We start from the raw sequence: 20,446 nt of genomic DNA, 5'->3' as shown, positions 1-20,446 counted from the left end.
TAGTCTCTTTGACTTGGGCTTCTTTTTTTAAATAATATACTAAATAATTATTTAATAAATTAATAACAATTGTTTTTAAAACTTATTTTTTATATAAATTGATAATAGTTTTTTTTTTAAATTCCAAAGTAAGAGAAAAAAATAATAGATTATTTATCTTATATTAAATTTAATATGTTATTTATATATTAAATTTAGTAAATAAAATTAATTAATTTTATAATATATATTTATAATAATTATATTATAGATTTTTGAAAGTTTTTTTTTTTGAAGTGAGAATTCCTCACACATATATTTTTTTGTGGAAATCGTCTCTTTAAGAAACGATTTCTCACTTGTTTTATTTTTTATTTTTTATATTTTATTTTTAAAATCGTTTCTTAAAGAGTCAATTTCTCGGTTCTTAAATTTTTTATTTTTTAGTTTTTTTTTTAAATCGTCTTTTGAATTGACGAGTTTTTCACTTATAAGTTCTTTTTCTTATGAACAAAACTACGATTGATTTGAAACTATTTTTCCTACCACGATAATTTAGAAATTATTTTTTGAAATCGTTGTACTCTTGTCAAAAATCCCAAGTAATATACACACAAGTTTCGACAGTGTATGTTTCTCTGCCTGTTTCCTTTCTGTATCAACCGAGAGCACGCTGTGTACATGATACATCCTCTCCCTCTCTCTTGATCTTCAGAGGGACAAGTGACAACGATCGGTGGTCCTTTGAAGTAATGTAAGCCACATTCTTCTATGTTTTACCTTCAAATCGTTAAATGTAGGAATCCTCTATGTTTTTTTTTTTTTTTTTTTCTGATCTTAACTCACTGTTTGTTTGTCGAGAAAATGGAGCGGAAGGAAGATTGCGTTTTCGCTCTTTTTTTTCACGTCTCTTGTTCTAGTTTGAAAGAAAAAGAGAACGAAAACTGGAGTTTACATAGTAAAGTTGTTGAATTAAGTTCAGTTTTTTTTTTTTTTTTTTTTCCTCCAATTTTCTCGGTTGTTTTAGGGTTCTGAATGGCGTTGAGTAAGGACTGAAAGAGTTTGAACTCATTTTTCTTCCTGTATTTTATTAGATACGTACAGAGCGTTAGGATTTGGTAATACACGATCCAGATCACTGTTTGGTAGAAAGTGTTAGCGATATTGTGTTGGAATGACGGCAAGGGAATAGAAAAACAAGAGGATTTTGAGCCTTCTGGTTCTTGTTCTGTGATGTCCAAGAAAATAAAGTGTTCAATTTGATCTAAGCTTGATGGTTCAGTTGAGTTGAGAGTTTGTTTTCTAGGAATGTTAACAACAAATAATCTAGGAACCAAAGATTTTAGTTTTCTTCGTCTGCATATGTTTTTGTGACAATCAAACACAAAATTAGGGTTGAACTATCCATGACTGAATTACAATTTATTTAGTGTAAATTTTTTAGTAAAAGTATTAGCATTTTGTACTGAAATGATTAGCTACAGTAAGATCAAGATGTGGACATTTTTAGTATCACTTTTTGTGAAGTGCTAGCATTTTTGTATTTAAATGGAAGAAGGAAAAGAAAAATAGGAAAAGATGATTTTGAATCTTGTGGTCTCTTTTCTACTGATTTCCAAAAAAAATAAAAATGAATATATCAGCTTTCAAATGAGCAAGCTAGGCTTGTGAACAATTGGTGAATCTAAAATTAAAAATTTTAATTTGTTTTCCTTGCTGCCACCTCTTTTTTTTTTTTTTTCTTTTAGAACCATTTAGCGAGTTATGGTTTAGCACTTTGGATTAGATTCTAATTTGTTTAGAATAATTTCTGTTTCAATGAAATGTCTGCATTTTTAGACTAAAATCATTAACATCATTAAACTAGAGGAAATAAAAATGAAGATATTTTTCTCCTGAAACAAAAATAAAAAATAAAAAACATATCTTCATTTTTATTTTATTTTATTACCTAAAAAAATTGAAGATATATTTTTTATTTTTTTATTTTTGTTTCAGGAGAAAAAGGAAAAGCTTATGTAAAATAGGTCAAATAACTTATGTAAGCTCAATTGTGTGAAGAATTTTGTTTTTTAGAATTTTGAACAGTGCCAAGATGAAGATCCAAAACTTTAATTATTTTTCTTTGTTACATTTTACTGGAAATCAAATGGAGCATTAGGATTTAGTCATCCATGATGGAAACATAATTTGTTCATAGGTCATTCTTTTTATTAGAAAATGCTTTACATTTCTTTCATGAAATAATGAACTATGTCATTTTGTTCCCCTTGATTTGTACAGTGTTGGAGCCAATAATTGATGATTGGTTGAGCAATTATGGTAACCCATCCAATTCCAGTGAACTTTGCGCTCTACAATCCTGCTGTTATTCTCTTTTCTATCATGTCTTTGTTCCAAGCTTTCGTTCCTCTTTTCACATTCATTTCATATCTTTCTTATTATTTACATTTTGTTCATGCATTTTTTTTTATAATTTAGTCTATGTACATTGTTTTTGCTTATGTGCATTTCATACATGTTTTCAAGTACTAATAATCTGATATTTGCTTAATGAAGAAAGAGGACATTTTTGAAAGGGGAAAAAAGGAGGACCTTGGTTTCTTGTTAACCACATTTTAAGTTTTGATCCTGATGGAGAGTGCCAGGCATTAAAATGTGGTAGTATATGTCACATTTTCCAAGGTGTATTAAGCAGCTAAGTTTTTATGCTGGCGAAATTCTGTTACTGAAGCATACTTTTTCTTCTGTTACTTCTATGACTTACGTTTTCTTTTCATAATTATGCTGAATGGTCAAAATGATCTATCAAAAAAAGAGGAAAGGAAAAAAGGAATCACCAAGATTGACCCAAGCAAGCCTTATGTCAATTTTGATAGGCTACCCAAAAGTGGGTCCCTATGATGAACCTCTTATATTATCTGTTTCACTCCTAGAAATCCTAGAAGTTTTACCTACAAAAGTGATGTTGTGGTTGTTGTAATTGATTGAATTGTTGATTTTGTCAATTTCCATGTTGCCACCTTTATTCTGAATGAAATTTTATTTGATGCTCTTGAATCATATTACCATTCCTTTTCTTGTTTGTGTTTTAAAGTGCTTGAAGTTAGCATAGATGGTTTTCTGAACTGTGTGGTTGTCTGGACTGTTCAGCTGTTTTATCTTGTCTATGAATGTGATTGATCATATTTTAAGGTCTGAATATGACTTTTCATGTTGAAAACGGAGATGTACCCCATGAAACCTAAAAGGATGTGGATTGGTGAAACTATGCATTGCAAACCAGAACAGATGCAACAAAAGGCCACCTTAAATGTTGTTGATTATTCTGATCCATTTGCCATTCACGATTTACTAGAAAGTTTAGATACTGCGAACTTTCGAACCAAGGCTAAAGAAATAGAGGTCCTCTGTGCTCGGAAGATGCAAATGCTTCACCCCTATTTTGTAATGTATGTTTCACTTCCCTTTATGTGCTCAGATTGGGAAAGAAGCAGAGCAAAGGGGCTTCAAACCGAATGAATGGACAGGCCTCTCATCTGGCACATGAAGATGCTATTGATCTGAAGAATGATTGAGTTGTTAATCATGTGTTAGCAGTGGGAGTGGTAACAGATGCACTATTACCTGTTGTGATTAATGATTCAAAAGATGAAGACAGTGGAGATCATAAAGCCTCTCATCTCCCACAGTAGGCTGCTTGGACTTTGTACCTGTATCAGGAAGTTATCTTGAGGAAACTGTCTGTTGGACTTCTTACAAATGATCCAGCGGTAAGTTTTTTCCTGCATTTGTGACTTTGGCATTGCATATTTGCGAGTGTGTGCATTTCAAATTGGTTTGAACTCAGCAGCATGTGCTTGTGCTCCTGAACTTCATTGTTTTCCCTTCCTTCACCTTCAACTACTTTTCAGATATCTTGTTTTAAGAATTTAGGAGGTCTAGGCAAACTGTGGATGTGTTGGCAAAAATTTGTTCTTTGATATAACCATTTATCTTTTCTCTCTCAAGGCTTCTGAACTTCATTGTTTTCCCTTCCTTCACATTCAATTACTTTTCAGTTATCTCATTTTAAGAATTTAGGAGGTGTCTGACATCCATCTTCATGTAAGGAGATGGTGGTCAAGGATGAGGTGATGGAGCCCTCTAAGGCCATGGAGTCCAATTGCGATTTGGTGGGGGAGGAGTTTATTTCTGACAGCCTTTTCAGGAAGTTGTCCAATTTCAATAGCTTTGTGGGGATGGCAGTTGCAGGATTTCAAAAGGAGATTAGCTTCTGTCTGAGGAAAATGGAAGCAAGGAAAGGGCATGGTGTTAAGGCCTCAGGGAAAGAGGAAACCTTTACCATCATCCTGTTTTGAGAAACTAGAATGCTTGGTTAATTACAATAGTTCTCCTTTGACAATCAGGGGAAGAGGGAGGAGCAGTGGGGATTTAGCTCTCATTATGTGAGGTTGCTTTTTTGATCTCAGTTTGGTTGAGGGATTTTGGCTGCAGACTTGCTTAGGGGGAAGATTGTGTTCTTTCCAGAATTCCAGGTTTGAAGGTGTTTCAGTTGGTCTAGGTTTGGGGAGTACCTGCTGGGGGCAGTCCAGCTTTGTAGGGGTGTAGGGGGTTGGTTATTGTTTGGTGGTTGGTATTTGCTTTTACCTTATCTCTCCTTCTTGCCTTTTGGCCTTACTTGTATACTTTGTGTGTACTTTGATGTGCCATTTTCCAAGCGGTTTTTATATATTCTCTTAATTTACCTATCAAAATAAAAATAAAAATGATCTCTTTTCTCTTAAATAAAGAAAAAAATGACACAAGCTTTGTAGTAATTCATGTCTTGACCCTTAAGAAAAGTTACCAGTTGCCAGAATTATTTTCTCAATTGCACAACTAATCTGAGTGAATATTCTTGATTGAAAATAAACAGATGTTTGAAGGCTTAGGCATCCATATTTGACTTGTTGGGAGAACCCAAAGATAAAGCAATTTTGCCCCATCTCTTAAAATGCAATCTAAATTTCTTTTAATAGGCAATAGGGCCCATACTTTATTAGTTTTTGTATTTTTGGGGAGGATTCCTCATCCTTCTCTTGTAACTATCATCATATTTAATACATATTTTGTTTTTGTAAAAAAAATAAAAAATAAAAATAGAGCCCAAACTTTTTGATAGACCAAACTTTGACGATAAAGCATAAAAGAAGACTGTAATACTTTTAAAAAAACACGAGTAATGTGATCATTGGTAGTCTTATAGTGGTTTGGCAAATGCTATGTATTCTTGGGTGCAAATTCTTCTTTGGATGTAATTTATTGTTGCAATTTAACTTTTATAATCTTTCCATATGATTACTTTATTACCATAATGAGGTTAGTTTTATTAAATATATTTTCTTTCTTGCATAGTTTTATTAGTATCTGATTCATTGTGATTAATGAACAATATTTTACTAATAGAAAAAATTTCCATCTAAGTGATTGTTTAAATTTAATATTTATACTATTAATAATCTCATTATTTTTTTTTATGGGTAAAAAGGGTTTAATTGAAATAAATTAATAATCCCATTATTGATTACCATATCTAGGTTAGAAATTATGTTTAGAGTATAGCCCCATAAGAAGAAGAGGACTTAGGGAAGTCTGAATTGGCCATTGAAATGAGAAACATAAACAGCTTTCTTTTTGATAGATAGCATAAACAGCTTTCTTTAGTGTGGAAGAGGGGAATTCACTGGCTGCATCTCAATGAGAAATGATGAAGGATTGTTTGTTGGTGTGGAAGAGGGAAGTCTGATGGCTGCCATTGCAATGAGAAGGGATTAAAGTGAGTATGTTGGTGTGGAAGATAATATGGCAACTGATGAGGGAAATCATCAAATGATGAGTACAGATAGTGGTCTGGAAGATTTATGGCAAGAGTTTGATTTGGCTGTAAAATCTTCCAAGGTATTTTAATTTTGAGTTCCTTGTAAGTGAGTTAGGGTTTGGATTTCATGTTGAAAATGATTTAGTAATTGATTAGATTGGTAGTATAAATTTTGGAAATAGGATTAAGGTCCCATAAGAATGAACTTTGATGGGTTTGAGGAGTTGTGTTGTTGCATATTCCCTAAAAATCTGCAGGAGTTTGGGGTGGGGTGTGTTTGGGGTGGATAAGAGATTGAAAAAGATAAGAAAATCCTTGGTAATTAGACCTAAGGCCAAAGTCCATACACTTTTTGAGTGGGTGTTGGAGGAAAGAAATGATATTTTACTAGTTTCTATGGGAGGTGAGGAATTTTTTTTTTATGCTGACATGCTCCATTGATTGGACCCTCTGGGTTCAATAAAGTTGCAGCAGATTTCCTACCTAAGAATTCCCAACCCCACCTCCTTGGAAGAGGGGTTTGGGTGCTAGGTTTAGGTTTGATTAAGAGGGGGACCCGTTGGAAAATGTTTTTATTTTTAATAATAAATATTTTATTGTAAATAAAAAAGGTTAAAGTCTCTGGATTCACAAGGTGTGCTACTTCAAAGCATCTAAGAAATGAACAGTGGAAGTGTTTTTCTCATTCATAATTGGGCTATTCCAAGCAACAAGATGGTTTGCTAGGATTAGCTTAGATTTTACAATAGAGCCATCAATACCTTTGAAAATCCTCCGTCTCTCATTTCAAATGCAGGAAACAAGCACTAGGGAAACACTATTCCATATTCCATTTGTTCTTACATTATGCTAACCTTGATAGAAACCTCATTGACAAATGCTTTGAGGTTTTATGACATCACTAACTGAAGCCTAAAAAGGTGTATCACTAAAGTTTACAGTTCCACAAACAATTCACAGGGTAAGAGAAGACGGTCAATGATTTTGCATCCTCTTCACACTCAATACCTGTTTTGGATAATTGATTCTACTTATGCAGAGGTATATTGCCTCAGCCATATATGCAAGTTAGACAAGCCACCATTGAGGGGAGCACCTACATGCAAGCTATTTGCTTGAATTGTTCTTTTTTTATTTGTTAAAACCAGAATTATCAATGGATGCTAGTCATCTGACTTGTCTAGATCACTATTACTGACATGGATCACTTTTTCATATTTTTTATCTTTAACATTGGCATGAGGCTAATACAGTGTGGTGGTACTGTAGGAGACATCAGCATTTCAATCAAACCTTAACTATCATTCTGTAGCATTCACTGGAATTTTCTAAAATACTGCCTCTAATGTTGATCTTTTCTTTGATATTTGTGGTTTGGTTTGCTTGCTATTGCATGGGTATGATGGTGTTGGATTTGGTTCTTTCTTGGGGGAAGGGGGGAAGTTTCATTGAGTCAAGACAACCAGAACTATCATTACATACTGGTCACCGGAATTGCTACACTGTCATCACCAACATTGTTCAATTTTAATCTTTACCATTTGTTGAAGGAGATTGGTATCAAATGACATGAGATATCAGCATTTCAATATTTGTAAGAGTCTCATGAAAGACATGGAAATAGGATCCCATCTTTGAGAGGCAAAGAACCTCCAATTCATTAAAAACACGACTTTCTTCTATTCACTGGGATTGCCTATACACTATCACTAATGTTGATCTTTTCTTTTTTTTTTTTCTTATAAAAAAAAACTGCTTTTGATGATTAAGGTTTCACTAGATTCCTCATGGATTTTCACGCTTAAATGGCCTAAAATATTATTTACCTTTAGAAAATGTGATTTTTGTTACTCTGAGGATCAAATTCGATAATTATAGAAATTATTTCATGATTTGCTATTAGTCTTACTAGAATGAACTGGATGGGTCACTCTGATATTTTGTGTATCAGAATAATATTTTTGTTGTATCATTTTTTTGCTATATAAATTTGAGTATTCCATTCTTGTCAAAGATTCTGATATTTGGTTCAAACTATACTGCTTGCTTCAGGACATTGCAGTAGATCCTGAAGAAGATCAAAAAGAAGGTGGAGAAGAATGTGAGCATTCTTTTGTTCTAAAGGATGATATCGGTTCTGTTTGTCACATCTGTGGACTTGTAGACAAGAGTATTGAATCCATAATTGAGTACAAGTATCCTAAGGTATGTTTTTTCTAGTTTTCTGTCATGAAGCTAGGGAAGAACTAAGTTTACATGATTGCTTTTTGTTGAAATAATGCCAAAGTTAGGACTTTAATTTAGGAATAAAAAAGGAGAGATCATTTAGGATATTTCCTTATGATTTAGTTTCCTAATTTTAGGAGAGAATTAAGCTAGATTGATTGTTTCTTATTCAGTCATTTGTGTATATATATGTGTATGGTGTGTACCGATTCATTATCAATAAAGGAGTTCAGGAATTCTTCATGGTATCAGAGCCAGTTTTCTGAAACCCTAATCCCTTCTGGCCACCTCTTATTCAGGCCATCACTCATTCCGGCCAAATCTTTCTGGCCATATCTCAATCCGATCATCTCTCTCTCTCTCTCTCATTCCGGCCATCAGTCCCTGTTCTCAGAGCCAAGGGAGAAAACACTTTCCAGTCAGTCGAATAGTCGTCAGAAAACACTCACCGCCGGCAACTTTTCCGGCGAATTTTTCCGGCGAACTTTACGGCGACGGTTTTTTTCTACACCGCAAGGAGCGCCTGGAGGAGATCTCCAATTTGTCCCAAAGCACCGGAACCAGAAACCCATCCACGCGCCGCCCACGCGCGTTTTTCCGGCCGGCGACTGCATCTCACGCGCCGGCGCGTGAGGGCGCGTGAGCCACTTTCCGGCGACGCGCTTCCTCCTCCAGGCTCGCCTGACGCCGACCAGCCACCCTTCCTACCTGTTTGTGCAATCCGAGCCCTGCACGTGCCTCTTTTGGGGTTCTTTTGCTTCCGCGGGCCCTCTGATCAGATTTTCCGGCGTCCTTCGGCTATTTTTTCTCAACTCCAGTCCCTGCACGTGCCTTGAAAAGTGTTCTTCTACCTTTCCGGTCCATGACAAAATACGGAATGGCATCATCACAAGTATCCAGCGTCACGTCACCAGAATCAGGGGGCAGATCTGAAATTCCAAACCTTGGTGGCAATGATTCCTCTCCTATTCTCATCACAGGACACAAATTAAATGGCCATAACTATTTACAGTGGTCACAATCTGTGTTGCTGTTCATTTGCGGTAAAGGAAAGGATGAGTACCTCACTGGAGAAGCAGTCATGCCAGAAACTACAGAACCGGGTTTCAGGAAGTGGAAGATTGAAAACAGCATGATCATGTCATGGCTTATCAATTCCATGAACAATGACATAGGCGAAAATTTCTTGCTGTTTGGGACTGCAAAGGACATATGGGATGCAGCCAAAGAAACTTACTCAAGTTCTGAAAATACTTCAGAACTGTTTCAGGTTGAATCAGCTCTACATGACTTCCGCCAAGGAGAGCAGTCAGTTACTCAGTATTACAACACACTCACAAGGTATTGGCAGCAACTTGACTTATTTGAGACTCACTCATGGAAATGTTCGGATGATGCAGCAACATACAGGCAAATTGTGGAACAAAAGAGACTGTTCAAGTTCTTCCTAGGACTAAACAGGGAATTGGATGATGTTAGAGGCCGAATCATGGGCATTAAACCCCTGCCAAGTCTCAGGGAGGCTTTTTCAGAGGTTAGACGTGAAGAAAGTAGAAAGAAAGTGATGATGGGATCAAAAGAGCAACCTGCCCCAACATTGGATGCCTCTGCCCTTGCGGCTCGGTCATTTAATAGTAGTGGTGGAGATCGTCAGAAACGGGATAGGCCTTGGTGTGATTATTGTAAGAAACCAGGCCATTATAAGGAGACTTGCTGGAAACTTCATGGCAAACCTGCTGATTGGAAACCAAAGCCACGGTTTGACAGAGATGGCAGAGCACACGTGGCTGCCAACTCTGAGAGCACCTCTGTTCCCGAGCCGAGTCCATTCAACAAAGAGCAGATGGAGATGCTACAGAAATTATTAAGCCAAGTTGGCAGTGGCAGTACTACCGGTGTAGCCTTCACTGCTAATCGAGGAGGAATGAGGCCGTGGATAGTAGACACAGGTGCTTCTGATCACATGACAGGAGATGCTGCCATTCTTCAAAATTACAAGCCAAGTAATGGTCATTCATCCGTCCATATTGCTGATGGTTCAAAGTCAAAAATTGCCGGGACAGGTTCTATAAAACTTACTAAAGACTTATATCTTGACTCTGTCCTCCATGTTCCAAACTTGGATTGCAATCTTTTGTCCATTAGCAAATTGGCTCATGATCTCCAATGTGTTACTAAATTCTATCCAAACTTGTGTGTTTTTCAGGACTTGAAATCGGGGAAGATGATTGGCAGTGCTGAACTGTGTTCCGGGCTCTACCTCCTTTCATGTGGCCAATTCTCCAACCAAGTCTCTCAAGCAAGTTGCGTACAGTCTCAGAGTATGTCAGAGTCTTTCAATTCTGTGTCAAATTCTAAGGTCAATAAAGATAGTGAGATTATAATGTTACACTATCGCCTTGGTCATCCTAGCTTTGTTTACCTTGCAAAATTGTTTCCCAGATTATTTATCAATAAAAATCCAGCATCTTATCACTGTGAAATTTGTCAGTTTGCAAAGCATACTAGAACAGTATATCCTCAAATCCCATACAAACCTTCGACTGTTTTCTCTCTAGTACATAGTGATGTGTGGGGTCCCTCCCGGATAAAAAATATTTCTGGCACTCGATGGTTTGTGACATTTGTTGATGATCATACTCGGGTAACATGGGTTTTCCTTATGAAAGAAAAGTCAGAGGTCGGGCACATTTTTCAAACCTTCAATCGTATGGTTCAAAATCAATTCAATTCCAAAATACAAGTCCTCAAGTCAGATAATGCAAAGGAATACTTTACTAGTAGTCTCAGTACTTATCTTCAAAATCATGGCATTATCCACATAAGTTCTTGCGTTGACACCCCACAACAAAATGGGGTGGCCGAACGCAAGAATAGACATCTCTTGGAGGTTGCCCGGTGCCTTATGTTTTCCTCTAATGTTCCAAACTATTTCTGGGGGGAAGCTATTCTCACAGCTACCTATTTGATTAACCGTATGCCATCCAGAGTGCTTACCTTTCAATCCCCACGTCAACTTTTCTTAAAACAGTTTCCTCACACCCATGCCGCCTCTTCTGATTTACCACTCAAAGTATTTGGTTGTACGGCATTCGTTCATGTGTATCCTCAAAATCGTAGCAAATTTGCTCCTCGAGCAAATAAGTGCATTTTTCTAGGGTATTCTCCAACCCAAAAAGGGTACAAATGCTATTCTCCAACCAACAAAAGATTTTACACCACCATGGACGTCTCTTTCTTTGAACATGTCTTCTTCTATCCCAAATCTCATGTTCAGGGGGAGAGCATGAATGAACATCAAGTTTGGGAGTCTTTTCTTGATGGTGTACCTTCTTTTCACTCAGAGTCACCAAATCCTTCCCAATTCGCGCCCACTGAGTTGTCCACACCCATGCCGCCATCAGTTCAGCCAGCCCAGCACACAAATGTTCCTTCTCCCGTGACCATCCAGTCTCCCATGCCTATTCAACCTATAGCCCCACAACTTGCTAATGAGAATTTACAAGTTTACATCAGGAGGAGGAAAAGACAGGAATTAGAGCACGGATCACAGTCAACATGTGGCCAATATATTGACTCCAATTCAAGTCTTCCTGAAGAGAACATAGGTGAGGATAGGGCTGGAGAGTTGTTAATTCCCAGCATTGATGATTCTACTTTGCCAATTGCATTGAGGAAGGGTGTTAGGAGATGTACAGATCATCCAATTGGGAATTATGTTACGTATGAAGGGTTATCACCATCTTACAGAGCATTTGCTACTTCTCTTGATGATACTCAGGTTCCCAACACAATACAAGAGGCATTAAAAATTTCAGAATGGAAGAAGGCAGTACAAGATGAGATTGATGCACTTGAGAAGAATGGGACGTGGACTATCACAGATTTGCCGGTTGGGAAGAGGCCTGTGGGGTGCAAGTGGATTTTCACCATAAAATACAAAGCAGATGGATCAGTCGAAAGATTCAAGGCTCGTTTGGTAGCTAGAGGGTTTACACAATCCTATGGGATAGACTATCAGGAGACTTTTGCTCCTGTTGCAAAACTGAACACTATCAGGATCCTTCTCTCATTGGCTGTCAATCAAGATTGGTGCTTGCAACAACTGGACATAAAAAATGCGTTTCTAAATGGGGACCTAGAAGAGGAAGTCTACATGGAAATACCACCTGGTTTCGAAGAAAGTATGGCAAAGAATCAGGTTTGCAAACTCCAAAAATCATTGTACGACCTTAAACAATCTCCTCGAGCCTGGTTTGATAGATTCACAAAAGCAGTCCTGAAGCTGGGCTACAAACAAGGTCAGACTGATCATACTCTATTTGTCAAGAAATCTCATGCCGGGAAATTGGCCATATTGATAGTCTATGTCGATGATATTATTCTATCTGGAAATGATATGGGGGAGTTACAGAATTTGAAGAAGTATTTGTCAGAAGAGTTTGAAGTTAAAGACCTTGGAAATTTGAAATATTTCCTTGGTATGGAAGTGGCTAGATCAAGGAAAGGAATCGTAGTCTCTCAAAGAAAATACATACTCGATCTTCTTAAGGAGACCGGTATGCTTGGATGCAAACCAATTGATACTCCTATGGATAGTCAGAAGAAACTTGGTATCGAGAAAGAAAGTACACCGGTAGACAGGGGGAGATATCAGCGGCTTGTCGGGCGCTTGATTTATCTCTCACACACTCGGCCAGATATTGGCTTTGCAGTGAGTGCTGTAAGTCAATTCATGCACAGCCCCACTGAGGAACACATGGAAGCAGTCTACAGGATTCTTAGATATTTAAAAATGACACCAGGGAAAGGCCTATTCTTCAGAAAGACAGAGAACCGTGACACTGAAGTATACTCAGATGCGGATTGGGCAGGAAACATCATTGACAGGCGGTCCACTTCCGGATATTGTTCTTTTGTCTGGGGAAATCTTGTTACCTGGAGGAGTAAGAAGCAATCAGTTGTAGCCAAAAGTAGTGCAGAAGCTGAGTACAGAGCTCTTGCACAGGGAATCTGTGAAGGGATTTGGATAAAAAGGGTTCTTAGTGAACTGGGACAAACGAGTTCATCTCCAATTCTGATGATGTGTGATAATCAGGCAGCTATAAGCATAGCAAAGAACCCCGTGCATCATGACAGGACCAAGCATGTTGAGATTGACAGACACTTTATCACAGAGAAGGTGACTAGTGAGACGGTCAAATTAAACTATGTTCCTACCAAGCACCAAACCGCAGACATCCTCACCAAAGCTTTACCTAGGCCTAACTTCGAAGACTTAACTTGCAAGCTGGGATTATATGATATATATTCTCCAGCTTGAGGGGGAGTGTTGAAATAATGCCAAAGTTAGGACTTTAATTTAGGAATAAAAAAGGAGAGATCATTTAGGATATTTCCTTATGATTTAGTTTCCTAATTTTAGGAGAGAATTAAGCTAGATTGATTGTTTCTTATTCAGTCATTTGTGTATATATATGTGTATGGTGTGTACCGATTCATTATCAATAAAGGAGTTCAGAAATTCTTCACTTTTGAATGTAACTGATTGAAACTGGATTGGTAAATCAGCAAGCCTTGACAGTAAAGATAGATGAGGCTTGGTGAAATATATATAATTTAAGGGAATTGTTTTTTCAATGCAAGAATTGTATTGAAGTTTATCTTTCAAAATTGATGGCTTTCAAAATTGTCTTAAATTATACGTTGATATCTTGGGGACATGAAACCTTACCTTCTGCAGTGAGGGTACTTTTATTAAAACTCTGGAGTGGGTGACCCTTAATCAGAGCTTTCTGCATTAAGCACATACTCCTTTGATGTTTGATGTTTTTTCTCTCTTCAAATGTAAAACTTTTTAAATTTCAGTCCAATTGTCCCTGCATAGCGAAGATATAATTTTTTTTTTTTGCTTTCTTCGGTCTATGATCAATGAAAGAGATATCAGACCTTTTTGGATTAACCTCTTCCTGAGGTGCTGTTGGAGGAGATTTTAATGTTACTGGAAGAGCCCAGGGGTTCTAGGATAACTCTGAGCATGGGGGAGTTTGATAATCTTATTATAGAGTGTGAGTTAATTGATCCCCCATTTAGTAATACCTCTTGGTTAAACCTCTGAGAGTTCCTTGTTTGCAAGAGGTTGGATAGGTTTTTGTTTTCCATGGATTGGGAAGAAGGTAGTTTCCCGCACAGTCTTTAAGAAACTTTACACTGCCCTATCTCATATCATTGCCCTTTAGTATTGAATACCAATGCTTTTAAGTAGGGGCTGAGTCCTTTTAGGTTTGAAAATGTGTGGTTACTTCATCTTGGCTTCAAGGGTTGCATTAGCTTGGTCTGCCAATTGGGAATCATCGAAGGCTCTTCAATTCCTCTTTTTCCATAAGGTCCAAAATAAGCACAAATTAGCTACTCTCTACACCTTCTTCCTTTTCTTCCCTACAAAGGCACCATGCCAACTAATTGTGACATCCCTAACTGAAGATGAGTTGAAGGATAGGGTTTCACGGGAATAATTTTCTTTCATTGAGATTATTCTTTTACAGAGTTTACAGCATATACAAATCCTTCAAATTAGGAAACTAAATCACTGATTAAAAGGAAAGAATAACTCCTAACAATTACTTTTCTAAAAATACAAAGATTGACAACTAATAAATAATTTACAGCTTTACAAAGTTATTTCTTTCCATATTAGTTTCGGTTTTCCAACAAGATGACATCACCCATTGAACACCAAAAAAAGTGAAAATATGCTGCCAAAGCATGACTGCCTTGGGATAGTGAAAAAGCATATGATTTACTAATACCTCATCTCCTTTTCACAAGTAACATCTGCCCAATAAACACTAACCCCTCCTTTTTAGCTAATCCAAAGATAGAATTCTTCCCGTACAACTTTCCAAGCAAAAAAGCTAGCCCTCTTCAAGACCTAAGGGTTTCACACAATGCCTGAAGTGAACACACTAGCATTGCAAATTGCGAGGAAGGAATAAAAGAATTTAACTGTAAAGAGGCCTTTCTTTGACACCTGCCAAGGCATGACATCCTCAACCCCCCTTCTAATCACTTGACCTTGCAACCTTCTAAAAAAAGCTTCCATCTCTTCTATTTCCCAATCATTATTATGTCTTGTGAAAACTAGATTCCAATAGCCCACTTCACCAAACTGCTCCCACAATTAGTCTACCATTGGGAAAGCCTCCTTCAAGGAATCCTCTCCACACCAACTATCCTTCCAAAATCTCACCCTCTTGCCATTCCATACCCTAAAAACAACCCTTTTTGTGAAACTCCTTCCACCCATTCCTGATAGCCTTCCAAAGACCCACTCCATAATCTTCCCTCGAAGTTCTAGAGCATTCATTGAAGGTATACAAATTCTAGTTGTAGTATTATTGACCGATAAAGTGGTAGATGAGAATACATGTTCAAGAGAATAATGAGCGGTCTTTAAGATTGATTTTGAAAAAGGTTATAACCATATGGAATGAGATTTTTTAAATCATGTCTTAGAAAAGGTTTTGCAGTGGGATGGAGATGTTGGATATGTGGATGCTTCTCGACATATAATTTTGTTATGTTAATTAATGAGTGTGCTAGAGGATGGGTTAAGGTATCTAGGGGCTTAAGACAGAGCAGCCCACTATTTCCCTTTCTTTTCACGTTAGTGGCTAATATCTTGAGTAGATTAATATTGAGAGCAAAGTAGTGTGGGTTCTTAGAGGACTTTTTAATTGGTAGATCTAAAGTGAGGATTACCCATTTACAATTTGTAAATGAAACAATTTTCTTCCCTCAAGCTAGGCCACTCAAATTGCAAAACCTAAAACCAATTTTGATGGTGTTCAGGTAAGTCTTTGGGCTCAAGATAAATTTAGATAAAAGCACTTTGCTAGGTATCAATATGAATCAAGAGCAAGTTCATGATTTAGCTTCCTTTTTATGTTATGGGATGTTTGAGTGGTCCATATCCTCTTTAGGTCTCCCATTCGGAGGGAACCTAAGAGTTGTTTACTTTTAGGATCCTAATTATAAAAAAGATTCCCAAATGGTTAGATAGTTGGAAGGGAGACAATTTATCTTTTGCTGATAGAATAACTCTTGTGAACTTATGTTTGTCTTTTATTCTCATTTTTTTCCTATCAACTTTCAAAGTTTCGATTAAAGTGGCTTTGAGGACTAAACAATTGTAGAGGGATTTTTTCTAGTTGGGAGTGGGGGAAGGAAACGGAGATAATTTTGTTGGATGAGACCTTGAGTGTAAATTCAAGAGTGAAATAGGGAAGTGGTTGTGGAGGTTTCCTTGAAAGAAAAATGCTTTATGGCATTAGATCATTTCGAATTTCTTTTGGCCGCATTCTATTGGTTGGGATGCTAACATTGTTGTTACAACCCTCCAAGGTTATTGCTTGAATCTTATTTGATATTTTTTTATTCACTTAATTCTCTATGGGTGATTGTTTAAAGATTCACTTTTGGGAAGATACTTGGTGTGGTGATTTACCTTTTCATTTTTATTTTTTTTTGATAACCAAAGAACTTGCCAAACCCTTAGGACTCTCCATGGGGATCTAAATCTCGGGGTGTTGACTGCCCTGCAAGGTGATTTACCCTTTCATATTTGATACCTAAATCCTTTAAAAGTGGTGAAGTCAAGAGAGTCCTCTATTTCCATTGTTTTTATCCCTCCTTACCATCTAAGAATTTTGACTTTTCCTAAAATCTCATTTACCAAGAAATTGAGGAATTAAATATGATGTTTTATACAGCCTATGTGCACCTATCACCTTCCTATATTGATGTGAGAGTTCGATCTCTTCAAGCTTGTTCATAGTTCTTTCTTCAAAGCCCTTTCACATTCATCTATCCACCTTTGTCCTTTTCGCTCCAACTAATTTCATTTGGAAATCTAAAACCCCTCTTAAAGTAAAGACTTTTGCATAGCTTGTGGCTAATAAGAGGGTTAAGATCAATGATATGCTTTAAAAGCGAAGGCCTCTCAAATCTCTTTGTCCTCAGAGTGGTGCATCATGTGTAAGGAAATTAGTGAATCAACTTATCATTTTTTTCCTTATTGCTCAGTTGATATGGTTTATGGCATAATATATTCAGCCTTGTTGGAATAGATTGGGTTCCACCATGAATGGTGGTAGAGATGATGACCATTTTCTTTAGGCCATGTTTGGAACACTAAAATAGAGAATCAAATGGGAAATCAATTCCATTCTCATTCATTAATGTGTTTGGATTGTTTTTTAAAATAGGAATAAGAATAAAAAAATTTATGATTATGGAAATCTAATCCCACTCTTGTTAGGATTTTAATTTCTCTCTTCTATATGGTATTATGATTCACCTCCATTCCTATCCTATTTCCATTCTTATTCCCACCTACCAAATGCACTATTAGTGTTTTGGGGGTCACATTAGAGGAAAGGTTCTATGGGTATTGCTGGCCTTAGTTTGATTTGGTCAATATGACGGGAAAGAAATACAAGGATTTTCTAAGATGTTCAAGAGGATAGTAGATACAGTTTGGGACTTGTTTTATTCTTCATCTTGCTTTGTATCTCTACTAGTTAAGCCTTAAAAGGCACCCTCTTGAGCCTTATGTTGCTAGATTAGCATCTTGTATGCAAGGCAGGGAGGTTGGTTGAGAAGAACTCTCAAGTATCGTCATCATTGATCAAAAGACTAGTCAAGTTGAACTTTGATGGATACTCTTTGGGTGACATGGGGCAATTTGGAATTGGTTGAGTTATTAGATATCATCAAGGTTCAATAATCAAAGCCTACTCTAAACTTGCAGGTAAGAGTTTTGCTATTGAGGCTGAGGTGGTAACACTATTGGAGGGCCTCATGCAAACTAAAGCTTTGGGCTTGTCTAACTTTGTGGTGGAGGGTGATTCTATTAGTCATCTAATGGGTGGCTAAAAGGGAAAGAGTAAAGAGGAAAGAGGTTTCACACTTCACTATAAAAAAATAAAAAATAAAAAATCTCATGGGTGGCTAAAAAGGAAAGAGGTCCATGGAGGCTTGACAGGTGACTGCCAAATATTTTATATCATTACAAAAATGGGATGCTCCATTGGTCAGGTTCATCACGTTGTTAATCAAGTGGCATATCGACTAGCTAAAATAGGAGCAAAGAAGTTGGTATTTTTTGTTGGAGATTAATGGCCTCTTTACGTTATTAGTGGTTGTCCAAGTATTGCTTCAGTTTTTTGTAACCTTTTTTTGGCTGCTTAGCTTGCAGGTTCCTTGTTAAGGAGTCTATTCTCTTTTGTTGATCAGAGTTGTATATTGTGGAAGGACATCTCATCCTTCTGGATCTTTTAAATTAATAGAAAAGATCTAATGTGTTTGCAAATAAAGAAAAAAGTAAAATTATGTGTATCATGTGTGTTAGATGTTACTAATATGTTATGTTTTTAATCAATATTGTCAGAATATTGACTCTCAATGCAGATTAAGTTATATTTTCATGTATGCTCCAGCACAGCTGTTTCGAGAATTTGTTTGACAAATTATAATGAATTTTAGTCAGAATAAGTTATAAGTTGCCTTATGGGAGTTATTGTTTGCTCTGTTGGTGTTACTTGGGTCCTCCCTTCTTCGGTTAGAGATACTCTTAGTGGTTGGAGTGGCTTTAAGTTGGGCAAGAAGCGTAGGAAGGTGTGGAACGCAGCCCCGTTGTGCATTTTTTGGGCGGTTTGGAAGGAAAGAAACATGATAGTTTTTGATAATGAAGAGTTATCAATTCATAGGTTGAAGAATTCTTTTGTTTGTAATCTTTGGCTGTGGACTAAATCGGTTGTAAATGATGGTCCTCTTCCTTTGATCAATTTTTTTGATTGGCTAGGCGCTAGTTGAGGGCTGGTATTGTATTTCTTTCTCTTTTTGTGACTATTGGCGCTTCTTGTATACATCCTGTATGCTTGGGTCAGCCTCAAGGCACCCTTTTCTAATATATTTTTGTTGTGTGTTTGCCTATCAAAAAAAAAAAGTTGCCTTAAGAGTGATGCCACAAAATCCTAGTTGCAAGATCTGCAACTGTGCCCTTTCCTTAGTTATAACTGGTGGTCTTTTCCTTTGTTACCTTCATGATTTGGAAGTTTTTGTGCTTTTCCTGTTTATTTTTTCCTTTTAAGTCGTATCAACTTTAATTTTATTTTGCTTTTTATCCAGGTTAAAAGATCTAAAAGTCACATACATGAACATTGCTATACCAAAGATGGAAAACCAACTGATGACCACTCAGATGGGCTTAGATTTTCTGAAAATGATTCAAGTGTAACTGTGATCCACGCTCATCCAAGGCACGGCAGGCAAATGAAACCCCATCAAGTGGAGGGCTTCAATTTTCTAGTAAGCAACTTGGTAGCAGATGATCCAGGGGGTTGCATTCTGGCTAATGCTCCAGGATCTGGGAAAACTTTCATGATCATTAGTTTCATGCAAAGTTTCCTGACCAAACATCCTGAAGTCAGATCTCTTGTTGTACTTCCCAAGAGTATTTTGGCAACATGGAAGAAAGAGTTTCTGACTTGGCAAGTTGAGGATATTCCACTGTATGACTTCTACTCAGTAAAGGCAGATAGGCCGTCTCAGCAGCTAGATGTGTTGAAACAGTGGGTGGTGGAGAAGAGCATCCTGTTTTTAGGACATACACAGTTCACTGCAATTGTTTCTGGTGATGGAGCTTCTGAGGCAGAACTTACCTGTCAAGAAGTACTGTTGAAGACCCGCAGATTCTTATTTTGGATGAAGATCACACTCCAAGGACCATCAAAATGAAGCTTCATTATTGCCTTGAAAAAGTCCAAACTCCGCGGAAAGTCAATACTATCAGGCCCCCTGTATCAGAACCATGTGAAGGAGGTATATAATATTTTGAATCTTGTTCGTCCAAGATTTCTGAAGTTGAAAACTTCCCATGCTTTGTTAAGCTCATAATGAGCAAGATGGACATCATGAGTGTGAGGAATCAGATGAAATCCAGTCATGCAGATGCTTTCTATAGTGTGGTGGAGACCACTCTCCAAAAGGATGACAATTTCTGGAGGAAAATAACTTTAATACAAGATCTCCGTGAGCTGCCTGGCCTTTTTGAGTTCACAGTTCTCCTCGATCTAAGTTCCAGACAGAAGCAGGAAATTGAAAATTTGAAAGTGTACGAGAGAGTAAGTTCAAGAGAAATTGTGTTGGGAGTGCTGTTTATGTACACCCACAGTTGAATGTTGGTCTATCTACGGGATATATGTGAGAGTGGATTGATATATGTTTTTTAAATCCAAAATTTATTCAACATGTCTTTTTATTTTTATAATGATAAATGTGGATTTTATTTTATTTTATTTTTTTATATAATAATAAAAA

At 36.9% G+C, this 20,446-nt stretch overlaps 1 protein-coding gene across 4 annotated transcripts; it reads left to right on the top strand.

The window, feature by feature from the left end:
- The first annotated feature begins 513 nt into the window (after positions 1-513).
- LOC100243495 (protein CHROMATIN REMODELING 35) lies at positions 514-20,378 on the top strand. Of its 4 annotated transcripts, XR_002029400.2 has the most exons (5): positions 530-733; positions 2,263-2,301; positions 3,461-3,752; positions 7,892-8,044; positions 19,256-20,378. XR_002029400.2 is itself a non-coding variant. In XM_019218047.2 (3 exons), exons 1-3 carry the CDS (start codon positions 5,824-5,826, stop codon positions 19,862-19,864), a joined length of 858 nt encoding a protein of 285 aa, XP_019073592.1. In that variant the 5' UTR covers positions 5,624-5,823; the 3' UTR covers positions 19,865-20,378. The 4 variants fall into 4 exon arrangements, 1 of the variants encoding a protein (XP_019073592.1); XR_009465385.1 differs by lacking the exon at positions 2,263-2,301 and having other exon boundaries at positions 514-733; positions 2,539-3,752; XR_002029398.2 differs by lacking the exon at positions 2,263-2,301 and having other exon boundaries at positions 535-733.
- The last annotated feature ends 68 nt before the right edge of the window (positions 20,379-20,446 follow it).

Source organism: Vitis vinifera, chromosome 3 (assembly GCF_030704535.1).
Source record: "Vitis vinifera cultivar Pinot Noir 40024 chromosome 3, ASM3070453v1".
In the NCBI taxonomy this organism is placed as follows: domain Eukaryota; kingdom Viridiplantae; phylum Streptophyta; class Magnoliopsida; order Vitales; family Vitaceae; genus Vitis; species Vitis vinifera.
This window is presented reverse-complemented; position numbering and strand designations above follow the sequence as displayed.